The 15087-nt window shown below is 47.9% G+C and overlaps 1 protein-coding gene across 1 annotated transcript in view; it reads left to right on the top strand.

Annotated features, from left to right (window-relative positions):
• LOC147661249 (NFX1-type zinc finger-containing protein 1-like) overlaps nt 1-11792 on the top strand; it is an 805409-nt gene extending 793617 nt beyond the window's left edge. Inside the window, exons 22-23 of the mRNA XM_086951201.1 lie at nt 491-586; nt 11676-11792. Coding sequence (XP_086807327.1) covers nt 491-586; nt 11676-11792 — 213 coding nt within the window. The remainder of the gene's footprint in view (nt 1-490; nt 587-11675) is intronic.
• Nucleotides 11793-15087: the final 3295 nt, after the last annotated feature.

Genomic DNA, 15087 nt, shown 5'->3' with positions numbered 1-15087 from the left:
CGCGCATCCGAAAATCCACCATGGGAGAAAGATCCTTCTCCTTCCTGGCAGCCAAGACCTGGAACTCACTCCCCACACGCCTCCGCCTTACTCAAAACCACCCCTCCTTCAGAAAAGAACTTAAAACCTGGCTATTCGACAAATAATGAACCCCTTCCCAAGCGCCTTGAGACCCTCTGGGTTTGTAGTGCGCGATATAAATGCCCGAACTTGAACTTCTAAGTCCTTTGGTTGAAGTCCCATTCTCCTTTGCAATTAGCATTCCATGTATTTGGTATATGGTTTGCTCTCCCCTGGAGACCCCAGTGTATATTTGTGCTACTTACCTGATTTGTTATGATGATTTTCTTGATCAGATATTTGTTCACTCTGTTTGCAAAGGACGTATGGGAACGCGATGAAGGAAGTAATAGTAAAAGATCCTATTCTTTCTTTAGAATAGGGAGCAAACTCCCAAATTATAATAAAACATCACTCTTTTTCTTGGTAGCACCGGATGCGCCCAGAGATATCACAGCTGCTGGTCCCTCTGTTCTACAAACATCTCAAGAACCACAAATCTGTGTCCCGCTTCGAAAATGTCAGGGTAAGTGTGAATGCTGTCCTCTCCTATGGCCAAGATCGATACACAACAGTGAGTTCTGCAACTAAAGGTTCATTGTTGAATTTTACAGAATGCATCCACTGGGCAAGTTGCCACAAAAAAACTGTATTTCAGGCAGTGCTTGTAAAATCAGCTAATGACTGATTCTTGTGGATTTTAGGTAATCCCTCTGTTTCTGCCGTGCATCTATGATCAAATAACCTGAGAGGACATTGTGGTTAGGAGATGCATATAGATTGTGCTCATGGTTGCTTGTAGACTGATACACGTAGTTATGACAAAATAGACTTTTAGTGCTTTGGTTTGTACAAGGTGGTCACCAAGGCCACACGAGCCGTCCTGTAGTTCTTCAGAAGAAATTGCAAGAAAATTGAATTTTTGTTCTCAAGAGTAACTCTAGTTTATAAACTCTAACACCAGCACAAGCACAAGCAATAGTCCAGGTCACTTGCATCTGGACCATCCGCAGCATATTCCAACTGAAGAAGAAAGAAATAACTCTATGCTGAAGACCTTCTAGGGCCATATTGTGATGGACTTTGCTGGAGCCAAGTGCCTGTTTTATACGCCATATAGTGAGTAAATAAGGCCCCCCAATATTTCTCTGAGTTAGTACTTTAACTTCAAATAGCAGAGCTCAGAAACAGAAAGAAACAAAACTTACAAACTATTTCCGAGCTGTACTATCTTAAAATGAAGCACCAACTCAGAGAAATATAGTCACAGTTTGGAAGGAGGGCCCTCCCTTTGGTCGCCGACCCCTGCCCGCACCTTGTATGACAGCCCATCTGGAACCTACTGTTTGCACTGTTGGTTAAAGTGTTGTTGTCTGTGTTTTTATCTTGGCATATGTATATTTCCTGACTAGATGATGCATATTGTGTTCAAATGCTTACTCTTAATGGGAATGATGGCTGCGGGAAGCAAGTGCCGCGTGACCAGTGTTTCACTGCACGTGTCTTGGAACTGTAGTGTTGCACTGTTCAGATGCCACTCCCTGCGGGTAGGGTGACCAACCGTCCGTAAATTTCACGGACCATCCGTTATTTTAGTATGATGTCTGTAAGGCATCTGTAATTTAGGGTACCCTAATTACGGACGCCTTACAGACATCATACCAAAATCAAATTGGGGAATTTCTGGAAGGTATGCTGTTCCTCTGCAAGGGACACCAGGCGCCACCCAGATCAGGACCCCTCTGGCATATGAGGAATAAGAGGAATGGAACACCTGGCCCCGCCATTTCTTAGCTAGTTTCTGCGCCCCCTCCTCAGTGAGATTAGTCTCTTGCAGGCATGCAATCGAAACCCTGTGTCTACGAAGCCAAGACAGTACTCTGTTTCTTTTCGTGCAGGTACCAAGCCCCCTCACATTCCAGCTGACTAACTTGTATCCCATTGTCCACCATGAGTGCCGCCACCTCCCCACACAGCAGTCTCAGCATCCCTCCAATCCTGTGCCCAACGTGTCATACATGCGATGCCTACAACTTTCCCCAATAACATTCCCCCTGCAACCCCACCCCCTCCCACGAGCAATATACTAGCCAGGACGTACACAGCTTCCCCATAACCTTCCTCACAAAACTAACTCAGAAATGCAAAAGAAACCTTGGAAGACAACTACCCCCCCCAACCCGACCCCCCCCCCCCCAGGCCGCCCTCCAGGACCCAAAAACAACCTCCACCTCAGTATTAACAATAAAGGAGATGCTCATTAGCACATCCCCCCGTCCCCTACCCCCGAACCCCAGCATTAGGCAGAGCCCCCCCACCCATCACAACCCTCTTACTTTCTAGACAGTGTCTAGCAATTTGTCCAGAGTTGAGCAAATTATCGAATGCCATGGCCCCTCCTCGCGATAGTCTATCTGGCTCCCACCCCTGCGCTCCAGCCGTCTCCGGGACGTTGCACTGGTCGGGGAAACCTCCTCCGCAGAGGGCAGCAATGTGTCGGTACCAGTATCGCCCCAGGAGAAGTAGGTTGAGACGCTGCCGGTAAATCCATGTGTAGGGAGCCATCTTCTCCCACCGTAACGCGGTTGCTCGCTACACTCTCATCCTCACGGGATCCTCGACGCCGTCTCTGGCTGCGCCGCAGCCGTGGTCTGGTCCCCCATGTGCTCCGAGCCGCAGCCCGTTCTCCAGGAGGGAGATCATCTCCCCGAATCTCGAGCCACTCCCACACATCCGCAGGAGCTTCGAAGAAGTGGGCCTTCCCTTGGGAGATAACCTTGAGCTTCGCTGGATAGAGTAGCATATACTGCAGGTGCATCTCCCTGAGCTTTTGTTTGACTGCCAGAAAGGTCCTTGGATTCCCTCGCCGCTCGTAGGATGCAGTCCCTGTCACGGTAGTTCAGGATTTTGGCGATGAGGGTCCGAGGAGGGACGCCGGACCTCGGGGGTGGGACCAATGCTCTGTGTGCTCTCTCTATCACAAATACATCCGACAGACCCTCAGGGAACAATATCGTAGGAATCCAGTGCTCAAGGAAGCGGTCCCTGTGGCCCGCCTCCGCTCGTTCCGGGATACCCAGCACACGGATGTTACTGCGGCGAGCTCTCCCTTCTGCGTCTTCCGTCCTCCGCTCCGGGCCTTCGTCGTGGCCAAAAGTTGGGCGATGGCTCCTCGGGCGCCGGACCCCCCTCCTCCTTTCCTGACTGGCGAGTGAGTCTCTGAGAAGGGAGCCTCTGCGTAGTATACTGTGTAATGGTGTTGGGGTGCACCGACCGAGGTGTTCTATCCTTGCGCATCATGAATTGCGGCGGAGGGCCTCCCAAACGTCCCCTATCCGCTAGCCCGTCGGCACAGCAGTACAGTCAGATGTCTCATACGGTCCGGGCACCAGGCCCACTATATCCACTTCTGGGCCCCCCACTGACCAGGGACGTCACATGTGTAGCTCTGGCTTGCTTATCCCCAGAGAAATCGTCCTGTAGAAGCCGGCCCGCGGGGCCACGCCCACCTTTCCGAGCTGTCCCTCACTCATGCAGACCGGGTCAGGAGGGGACTGTGGGGGTGCGTCTCAGGATCCGATGTACCATAGGGAGAGGTTAGGCCCAAGCGCCGGTTCCAGTTTCCAGTGGTGCTATGCATGGGCAAAACAGTAGACACCCACCTCCATCAGCTGTAGGGCATTCTCCCCAAGGGTGCGTCCTCCGGGACACCGGGCGTCTCGACGCTGTACCTCAAAACTTATGCCCCAGTTTTAGCGGATAACTCCCATAGACGTGGGTCCCCCAGCACCAGGAGAGACTTGTTTCAGGGGCCCAGTATGCCGCTCCCAGTCCGGTCACAGGTAGCCCCTCCTCCGGGCAGTCGGGAATCAGGCCTCCTACGATCCACTGTCCACCTGTACTTCTCCCATGTAAGGGGGGGAACTCCTGATGGCGGCAAGTGCCCTGAAAACCTTTCTTCCGTCAGGCTCAATGGGCAGGCCCAGTCCCCAGCTCCAAGCTCGCGCGGCCCTGTCCCGAAGTGGACAGGCCGCCCCCTCACCTCAGGGCCGGGGCACAATTCGAATACAAGGGCCGGGTCCCAGACAGCAGGAGGCACCATACAGGACGACACTCCGGCCACGGCAGACAGCTCCGGAGGCGGCGGACTCTTCCGCTCCAGGCTCCCTGATAGGACACAGCCTGTCACAGCCACCGGCACCGGCAGTTCTTCACCGTGCCTCTCGAACCGGCCGGTGCGGCAATCCAGGCTCTTTCTATTGCCTCCGCCGCCGTAAAGTTCCCCGATGGCAATGGGGTCCTCCGGCCAGCCTGCGTCACCGCCGTGACTAGGCCCAATCCCCGGCCTCAATTTGCCGCGGCCGCCGCCTCCACTGCGGGCCCGCGGCCGGACAGTAAGTTCGCCCCACCAGAGCGCCCCGTTCCTCGATAGTCACAACGCCACTCCGGCGCCTTGGTAACTGCGGGGGGGGCCGATGGCAATGGGTCCCCCCGTGTCCGGAACAGCCGATGGTTGGGGCAGGCCGCAGTCCCCGGCCTCGATTTCAAGCAGGCCCAGCGTCAGTCCGGTCGGGTCGAGCTCGCTGGTAATCCGGTCGCCCACAGCTTCGAAGGCGGGACCGGAGGAGTACAGCACCGTCGGGGATCGCGGGAGCTCAATTCAGCACTCTGAGGTGGGCTGGAAGGATCACAAATCAGGATTTAAGCGGCGGCCGGCAGGGAGCCGAAGGAGCTCTCGTCCTGTCGGCCATGCTGCTTGGCCATGCCCCATGTTTTGATAACCTTGACGGCTTCAGCACTCACTGTGCAGACTAGGGACACGATGTAAGTCTAGAGATGTCGAAAACAAACTTTTTCTCATGTGTATACCTTCACAAAGGCTAACTTACAAAAACAGCTATTTGCAGTGTTGTGTGCAAAAGCGCCAAAAGGTGAAATGTAGTTTAAACTTCTAATAAGCCATGCTAACATAACATGAGTGCAAAGCAGGCCTTAGGCCATACTACACCCCCAAACTGAACTTGTTGAAGACTGAAAACACTTGTACGCATCATCCATTATTTCTATCCACTAGACATTTGTAACCCCTTAGCCACGGCCGCGATTTCGCGGCAGTGCGGCGGTTCCGCGGAATGGGCGGGGCCGTGTCGGCCGTTGGACGTTCGCAGCACCAGCGAGGTAGTGCTCGCGACGGCCAACGGCCGACAGCAGCAGGGAAGGGGTTAATACCAACTTGTAGTATTCCTCAACCTGCAGAAGACCTAATGGAGCACCTTTAGAAGACCACTCTGAATGTCTCCTCTATGACATGCATCCATTAAAGAGAGTCAATGCATCCTGTGATATACCAGAGATATCAACATCAGCAAAAGAATAAAACAAAAACTGAAGAAAACATGCCAACCCAAGACTGCACGCTTTACAACACCACAGAAAAATCCGAAGACATCTTGTCCTGTTCGCCGAATCTGTCTTTCAAAAGTCATATTAACAAATCTGCAAAAGATCCAATACAATTTCTGCCAACCCCCGAAGAGAACCAACATTTCCAAAATTGACAATTATTTCTACAACCATTGCTATCATCAATAAAAAAGACACTAAACAATCACAAAGAACTCAAACAGAAACCACACTTATCATGTCCGATCACTAGATAAACAAACACCCATATTTTTCTTCATTTAAAAAACTTAACTGAGTCCCATCTACAAATCGCAATCTCCACCACACAATCATTCTATGGTGAAGACCCTAACTGCACACCCTCTTAAAAGCTTGAGTACAAACCATTCATACAATACCTCCCTGTTCCACAGGATGGTCATTTAGTCACTTTGAGAAGTTTCCTCTCTAAAATGATGTCAGATGACACCCCTACTGAAGAAATAAACCAACTTCCTCAATACTTCACCACCACTACCCAGTTTCCAACCTTTAAGTCATAGGGTCACTGCAAGCACTCTCCCATATATTAGAAAATACATTGCTGAAGTCCTTCTGATCCAGATTACAAACCTAATATAGCACTGGAACATCAGACACTCTTCACATCAGGGATCAGGCGGCCCATTGCCTTCTTGTGCTACTTGTCACGACCTTTGTAGACTCGGATACTGACAGTGAGGCCAATCCCACCTTTCCCACTCATAGGTTGACCCAACTTCTGTATAGCTGCTCCAGTAAGGACAATGAAGACCACGGAATTATGTGTGGGGATGAGCAAAAGATAGAGAATCCTCTCAACAGCACGTTGGACGGTAAAAGACCTGGACTTAACTCTTAGGACTAAAGGCAGTACTGACACACATAAACAAGATCCAATCATCCATTAAAACACAGAGGGCCAGATGTACGAAATTGCATGTTTTCAATTTCCTAATAGCGAATGTTTGCGATTCGCTATTAGGAAATCGCAAACTGTGATGTACAACTGTGTGTTTGACAATGCTAGCGATTCGCAGTGGGTCATAAATGCACCTGCCTCATCAATAATCATGAGGCAGGTCCCAATTTGCGACCCAGTGGGAATGGCTACAATCACAGGGATAGTGGACTGGTGGGGTCAGTAGACCACCATGTCTGTGATTGCTTTTTTTTAAGCAATATCTTTTTGTAATGCAGCCCGTTTTCCATAAAGGATACATTTCAAAAATAAAAATTAAAAGCTGCCCTTTTTATTTTTGAAGAGTAGGCAGTGGTCCGTTGGACCACTGTCAGCTCTTAAAGAATGTTGGCGCCCACATTCACAAAGGGGAAGGGGTCGCTTGGGGACCCGTTCCCATTTATGAATGGGTTACCACCGACTAGGAAGTTGGTGGTAACTGTGAATGTTTTCTGACCACATTCCCGGGCGCAAAACATTCATACATACCAGTGTAATTCGGTATTAGGAAGGTACGCCCTAAACATGCCCCTTCTTAACACCGAATCTCAAACCCGATTTTGTGTGTTGGTTACGGGGTCACAAAATAGGGTTGGTACATGGCAAGAGGCATTTTACCAGTTGCAAAGGGCCTAATGGGCCGTTTACAACCTGTATATTGCTTCGTACATATGGCCCAGAGTGAAAAGCCATATAGGATTACAAAGAAATAGATATAACATCACAGATGCGAGATATACAATCTTACTTGATGACCTGCTGAGTCTCACTGTGACTTGCCCAGGCAAACTGGCAAACTTGGTGAAGAACCGAAGATAAACGAACTCCACAGGGCCAGACAGGATGAGCATTTCCCAAACAAGACCACAGGCACATAAACAAAGGTGCAAAAAAATCTTTAGATAACATGGGAGGAAACACCAGAGGATGGTCAATGAGCAAAAGAAACATAAAGGAACCAAAGAAACCAAGAAGGAAAAACAACAAATGTTATTCAAAAACTGGTGCGAACGTATGAGAAAACAAAAGAGTCATAACAGGTGCTGATGCCAGACACCCGCTCTCAGTTCAAATAGTCATTTTAAGACTCTATCTATTCTGGAACTGCCTCTGTAACAACCTGGAAGCCTCTATCCTGCATGGCTGTAGTTTCTATTGACCAATTTTCCATCTACTTCGCATGTGAAGCTTTCTGGGGCATTTCTGAAGTGTTTCCCTCTGAGATCTCACAGTACCCTCCCCTTCAAAGCCGTCCTTCTCTTAGGTTTGGGCTTACCCGGGAACTTCTTATGGAATCTTCTTACTAGTCTTGAGGCTTGGACATACAATGCATGCTCTAATGAATGATCAGATCCATATTATCCTTCTCAGGATACCAAATATTGAAGCTGGGGATCCAAGATTTGTAGAGTAGGTGGAATTGTAACTGGAGTAAAAGAGACATCCTTTTTGATCCTGAAGACATGGAACAAAGAATGTATTCTCCAGGCACGTAGTAGTTTTAGGTCTAGTGCTGTGAAATTGGCCCACAAACTTGGGGGAAAACCTTGGTTGTGACAATGGAGTTGACTGATAGTCTGTCGACAGCCACACTTTTATCTGCCACCTTGAGCCCTGGACTAGAACTTCGTCTTCGGACTGCAAATGGTTTATATGTGGCCTTATCAGAGCGTATGTGTACAAGCAGATTCCTGAATTCTATCGAGATCTTTTGGTTATGCTTTAACAGGAGGAACTGATGAAGGGGAAAATACAGGTGAGCAAATGTATGGCTGAAAGCCAAAGAAACAGTCAAATGTAGAGTACCCTAAGGAAGTGTGGGAGTGTTGCTGATATAGAAGGATGTTTCCTGTGGAAATGGATCTCACACAGAAGGATAAAGAAACAATTGTGAAATTGTTTAAGAAGCAAAATGACTCTCAACATACCGGAACAAAGCATAACACCTCAGAAACTGAGCACAATAAAAACATGAGTGACCATAGGAAAGAAGATGATTACAACTCAAAGCAAAGGAAACACTCTCAGAAGAAGGTTAACAATGCCACAATGCACTGGAGATCATATCTCCTGACTGATTGTTCAATTACTACAAAATACAGAACAATTAAAATGACAGTGGCCCAATCAAGGCAACACAGAGGTTTTGGTCTTCTGGGCAATGGATCAGAAAGTAAGATAGGCAAGATCTTAAAAGGAAGACGAATAGGTAAATGACTACTGCACATAGGAGCCCAGTATGTTAAGATAATAACTTCATAGGAGAAAACTAACACTTTATGTCCATGGAATTGTCTACTTCTGTGGGTACCAAGAACCGGAATTTCGTTTTTCATGGGGACCCATTTGAATCACACTATACCCTAAGGTGTTATATTTTGGGTTGACATCTTTGCAAAACGAAATGACATTGAATGGACATTAGAGATCTAAACTAAATGACTTCACACACACACACACAGCATAGAAAAAGCTTAAGTTTTTATCCATGAACGCGAGTGGCGTCAACTCCCCAAACAAAAGTTAGAAATTGTGGAATCACCTGAGGGACATAAAACCAGGTTGGGTCTTCCTGCAGGATATGTTCGTGATAGAGAAAGACCAGAAGAGACTGAAATCAAGATTTTGCCTGACCCAAGTCCACACATCAGCTGTTAATAAATGGCTTGGGTAGCAATTGTACTCAGGTGCCTGTGCAGCTCACTCACCCAAAAAAAGAACAAGGCAGGAAAATATGCATCAATCCCACTAGATCAGCAGGGAACAACTATAACACTTGTCAATATTTACGCACCCAAAGTGGGTCAAGATGTTTTCATCATGCAGGTCATACAAATGCTAAGGCTTTTACTAAAAGGAGTAGTAATAGTGTCGATCTTAATTTAACATGTAATGGGGATTTGGATTGCTCCAACCCAGATGGCCAAATTTACAAGGCGGCCAGCAAAATGATGTAAGAGTTTAATGGGAATCCTGGGCTTCAGAGAGTATGGATGCACATTCATGGAGTGAGGGAGAATATTAATAGTTTTCAGCCGCACACAGAGCCTGTACAAAAATAGACAATATCATCAAGGACAAAGATATGCTGGGGAGTGATAGGCAGGATAGGGGACTTGTTTGTTTTGGATCACTCTCGTATATTGGTAGAATGGTTGGTCTGAGGTTCAGGGAATAGAAGGGCTAGGTGGAGGTTAAATGATATTTGAGTAGAGACACCAAAAATGTTTAAGAACTTAACACACACAAATACAGTACTTTCCACACATTCACATATCAGATCCGACTGCACAAGGTACGAAATAAGATGCACAAAAGGCAATCATTATGGGCATACTGATAGCACTAAATGCCAGGACCAGCAAGGAAAGAAATTAGAGCCAAAATTCTTAAAGGCCTAAGGTCCAAGCTGCAGAGGGGAGGAACATGTATAGATTAAAGAGGCTGCTGACACTGATTTGGCAAAGCAAAAAAACATTACTGAGTCTGCAACAAAAGTAATAAGGGCCTAATTTATATGTTATATGTTGGCCGGAAGTGAACTTCATCGCAACAGCGACAAAGTTTCCTCACCACCAACATAGTGGTCCGCCCCATGATTTTGATGCAGGCAGACCATACCTAAACTTTTCTGATGGCCTGACGGAGTAAGGGTGGGTGGATGATCGCCCAAACAGGATAGGCGAACATTAAGCTGATTTTTAACTGTTTGTTACCACCAGGCAAACCCTGGTGGTAACGGACAGTAAAAAATAAATAATGGCCCCTCCCCATAGGAGATTTTATTTTTTATTTTCAAAAAGAAAATCTTGTTTTTTTTGGGGGGGGGAACAAAAAAGAAACCTGTTTGGTGCAGGGTTCCGTCGTGCTGATGGAGCCCTGCTCCAAATAGCAATATGCATTCACACGAACCACTGTGACAGCGGTGCCTGGCAATGCTTTGGAAATTACCACCACCTTGGCAGTCATTTATAAATCTGGCTGCTGGTCCCTCCACCAGGGGGATGGAGTGATTCCCTGTCTGCGCGGCAGATCAACGAGCCGCCCGTCAACAATTAAATCAAGCCCTATGTCAATAGCAACAAAAGAGGTTTATGCCTTATAATTGAATACTAGGGAAAATAGCTCAGACATCTCAAAATATACTGCCCCCAGGGAAACCTGATAAAAAACGAAGGAGGTAAATAGACTGTTTCAGAAGCTTTTACCAAAGGTATACAATAATAGGGGGAATCACTAAGGAAGGTGTCAGAATTCATCAGAAATGGCAGGTGCAAGAGGCTGGAGGTGCTAGAAATTAAGCAGGGGGACACTCTAGACCGCAGACATAAGTATAACAATATTTACTCGGTTCCTGCTTAGTCACTTTCAGGTGAAGCTAGATACAGCACTACTTAGACCCATTTAGACTATCAGGCTTTGTCTGGAAATGTGTGCTGCATCAGCTTTTCACTCACCTATTTTTGTCTTCCTCACATTTGTTGTTTTCCTTCCCTCTTGTGTACCTTCCATTTCCCCCACTTCCACTGCTTGTTCCAGTATTGTCTAGCATTGTGAGGTGTTGTCTTTGTTCTAATCTCTGTAGAGTCTCACTCCTGCAGCATCCCAGTTCCTTCCCCTTGTCTCCTGGTCAGCTTCGTGCTCATAACAGCTTTACCCACTTCTAGAACCATGTGAGGAAATGGAGTGCATTATATGGTGCGGTTGTGCGACCTTACACTGTAATACACTTACCAATCCCTTTAGGACCAGTAGGTTTGATTTGTTAAACCCTTTTCTCAACCCTGGATAGCTGTGGCTCCGAGCAGCAAGGTGAACACAAAAGAACAAAGGTAAAGCATTTAAACAGCAACAAAACAATTGAAGAAGCAACTGAGACACTCAAGAAATCGTACACCAATTTATCAAAATAAAGCAAATTTTTATAGATTTTTTAACACCAAAATGAAAAATATCCACCAGAGGGTTCCGGAGGTATAGAATTTACATGGTATTGCAAATCACAGCATTTCTCTCAGCCGTTAACAAGCATTGGTAAATTCAATGAATTGGGCACTTTACTTTTTCACTAAAATGTTTGGGCTAGTGGTATTGGGCTCAGTTAGAGTTACTTTGGGTGACCAACTCCGGCAGGTAGCCAATCAGAGGGACCGGCAAGGCCCTCAGAAATGGTTACCTCCAATGAAGAAGCAGTCTCCAGACAGTTCCAGGCACTTTATCCCTTTGGCAGTGGATTCCTATGGAAGTGGTCCTGATGCAAGGCATGCACGATGCTGAAGATGCTGTGGATGTGGCATGGTGGACGGGGATCTTCCAGCAGCTATTCCTCAGTCCACAGGCCTGGTGAAGCTACAGGGTTTGACATCCCTGGAGGTCCTCTTGAACTTGACAGAAGTCCAGTCGCCACTGGGCTACCAGTCGGCTAGTGTCACGGTGGGCTGTAGCTTGCCTTATTGGTGACCAAGCTGCACTCTGATGACTCTCTAGCAGACTCTGGTGCGGCTTCTGAGTGTCGGATGCTGGTCCCAGGTGCTGCACGGTGACGAGGAGTGGTGATCCGGTGATCAGGGCTAGAAATCGCCTTTAGCAGACGTTTTCAGCTGTTGTGGCCCTGTGCTACAAACAAGAGGTCAGCCAACAGACCCTTTGAGTCTTTTGCTTCAGCTGGGCTCTGAAAATGACGTTTCCATGTGCAGTGTACAGCAGGCACAGTTATTTTGCTAGCCAGCAGGTACAGTCAGCGTCGGTGCAGCCGCTCATTGCCAGGAACATAAGGCAGCAGGGCAGTCCTTCTTCGGTCCTTCTTCCAGTCCAGTCAAGGTCTGATTTCTAGGTTCCAGGGGTGCCCTATTTATGATTAGAAAATGCTCTCAGAGTAGGATGCGGGTGGTAGACGATGGGCAATGAAGTCCCCTGCCTTCTGATGACCACTTCCCCCCAAGATGCACCATCCGGCCCACTTCCTAAATGACAGAACCCCTCTCTCGGCATCCAGAGTTCCCTAGCCCAATCCAGATGTCTTGCTATTTGAGTGATCAAGACTTTTCACAGTCAAATACTGTCAGAACATGTGAAATACATGTTCTGTCTGTGAAATATGTTGTACTCTGTCTTAGGGCTTGGTAGGCCTGCCATGGGGTGACTTACCCATATTGTAGCGGGGACATGGCTTTGATGTTGTTTTAAATGGCATAGTTGGGCTATGGTCTTCCTGTCTGCAATGGCAGACGGGGAGATTCGTTTTACCTGTGTCACACCTAGGGTGGCATAGCCAATGCTGCAATTCCTGGGTGACCCGTTAACGTACATGCCCTGGGCACGCTGGTTACCATATACCAGGGACCTATAGGTAAGGCAGCTTAGGCCAATTGGGTATAAGCCAATTCGACATGCATGTATTAGGGTCAGGGAACTGGCACTGAGGTCTGTTTAGCAGGTCTCGGTGCACTCTGAGGTTCGAAACACCAGCAGCATCAGTCCAAAACTTTTTTACATGGTCCTCCTCCAGGTGAAAGGTGACAAGCAACTAACCTTTATCCTGGTAGTTCTCATCATCTAATTGGAAGAGCCCGGAAAGGCCATCTGCATTATGCATGGATGGGCAGTCCCAGATCTGCATTCCACTGTAAAGTCATTACCCTATAGAGAAATGGACCACCACAACTACTCAATGTTCTCTCCTCTCATCTACATAAGCCCTCTGATAGGCCTGTGGTCAGCTTGTACTCTGAAGTGAGTCCCAAGCAGGGAGGGTCTCAGCTTCTTCAGGGACCAAACCACAGCAAAAGATTCCCTCTAAATGGCACTCCTACGCTGTTCTCTAGGGAGGAGTCAAAAGCTAATAAAGGCAATGGCAGATTCTGGCCCAAATCATTAACTTGTGACAACACTGCCCCACCCCATGTTCAAGGCATCTGTCTGAACAATGAATTTCTTACTGATGTCAGGTGCCTTCAGGACAGGTGCTGAACACAGAGCATCCTTGGGGGTATCACAGGCCTTTTGGCACTGCTCAGCCCAGATTACCTTTCTGGGTTGTTTCTTGGAGGTAATTTCCGTTAGTGGTGCAATTATGGTACTATAACCCTTCACACATCTCCTGTAGTGTTCAGTCAGACCAAGAAAGGCTCTGATTTGGGTCTGTGTCAAAGGAGCTTCTCAGGCCAGAATTGTCTGGACCTTGGGTTGTAAAGGTTGCACTTGGTCTCTACCAACTTGGTGGGCCAAGTACACAACAGAACCCTGCCCTAGCTGGAACTTGCTTACCTTGATGGTCAAGCCTGCTTGCTGCAGGGCCTGAAGCACTGTATTGAGGTGGCCCAGGTGATAAACCCAGGTAGAACTAAATATGGCTATATCCTCAAGAAAGGCTGCACTGAAACTTTCCAGACCTGAAATTACTCAGTTAACCAACCTCACTAAAGTGTTAGGTGCACTTTTAAGCCCAAAAGCCATAATTTTGAATTGAAGGTTGCCTTCAGGTGCAGAAAAAAACGGCCTCTCCTGGACTCCTGGGGTGAGGACGGTCTGCCAATAACCTGAAGTTAGGTCAAAGTTACCCAACTTTTAGCAGCCCTAACCTATCAATGAGCTCATCAGCTTTGGTAAGGGGTGGACATCTGTGGCGGGTTGTAATGACTCACGGGAACACTAAGGGAAGGTAATGCAGGTTTTATTGGTTTGAGCAAACGCCTTCGGCGCACTACACTTCGGTAATATGGGAAAGGGGTTTCACACTCTTTCTTTGTGGGGTAAAGTCACTCCTTCCAAAGTTCCAGTCCACTTTTTCTTCTCTCCAGGGTGCTTCTGGGGGATGTAGGTGCCGGTCCGGACGTCTTTACCACCATAAAAAGAAAAATATACTTGCTTCAGTCTGGTGCTCTATATTATACAGTGTCAGGGAAAAGGGGGTGAGGTCTCACACAAGTGCACAAACTTTAGCCAAAATAATTGCTTTCACGTAGTGCCGATGGTGCGAGGGAAAAGGGAATGTTGGGGTCAATCGAGTGAGGTCTTAGGGTGGTTTAAAACCCTTTCTACCTGCCCAGTCTACGATACGAGAATGTACCTGGGCGATGCGCCTTGACGTTGGCCTCCTGGCTTCTCTGCTCGGCAGGTCTCCTCCGCTGTCGACTCTTCTCCGAACATCTTCCTCTCCACGCTGTCCTCTGCTCCTTCACCTCCGCTCACGCCTTCACTTCCTCCGGGTGTACAACACATCGGTGTATCATCCCTTCCGGGATTTACCCCGTCGCCCGCGTCACATCTGGGGGCGGGGCGGGGCTTTGCTCAAGCTCGGCCCAGTTAAAGAAGCAGTGTTCCCCTTCTCCTTCCTGGTCGGACAAAATCACTGCTGGATCTGAATGCCTCCAGTTCTCGATTTGCTGCATGGAAAGAGAGGAGATGGTACTGTACATAGGTCCTGGGGTCATAGACCGATACGTTTTAGGTCTGTCCTGCTCCCCCTGTCACAACATCTGTCTTTGTTTCCCCAGTAGTCCACACAGAACTTCATCTCAGGCTTCTCTCCTTTGTGATTGGGCTTGGGCACCAGTAACACTGAGCAGGCCCATGGATTACTGATGGTCTTGAACTAGTCAGACAACCTGTAGGTTTTGCTATCGACAGGAAAGCGTCACCGG

Source organism: Lissotriton vulgaris, unplaced genomic scaffold (genome assembly GCF_964263255.1).
Source record: "Lissotriton vulgaris unplaced genomic scaffold, aLisVul1.2 SCAFFOLD_534, whole genome shotgun sequence".
Classification (NCBI taxonomy): Eukaryota; Metazoa; Chordata; class Amphibia; order Caudata; family Salamandridae; genus Lissotriton; species Lissotriton vulgaris.
This window is presented reverse-complemented; position numbering and strand designations above follow the sequence as displayed.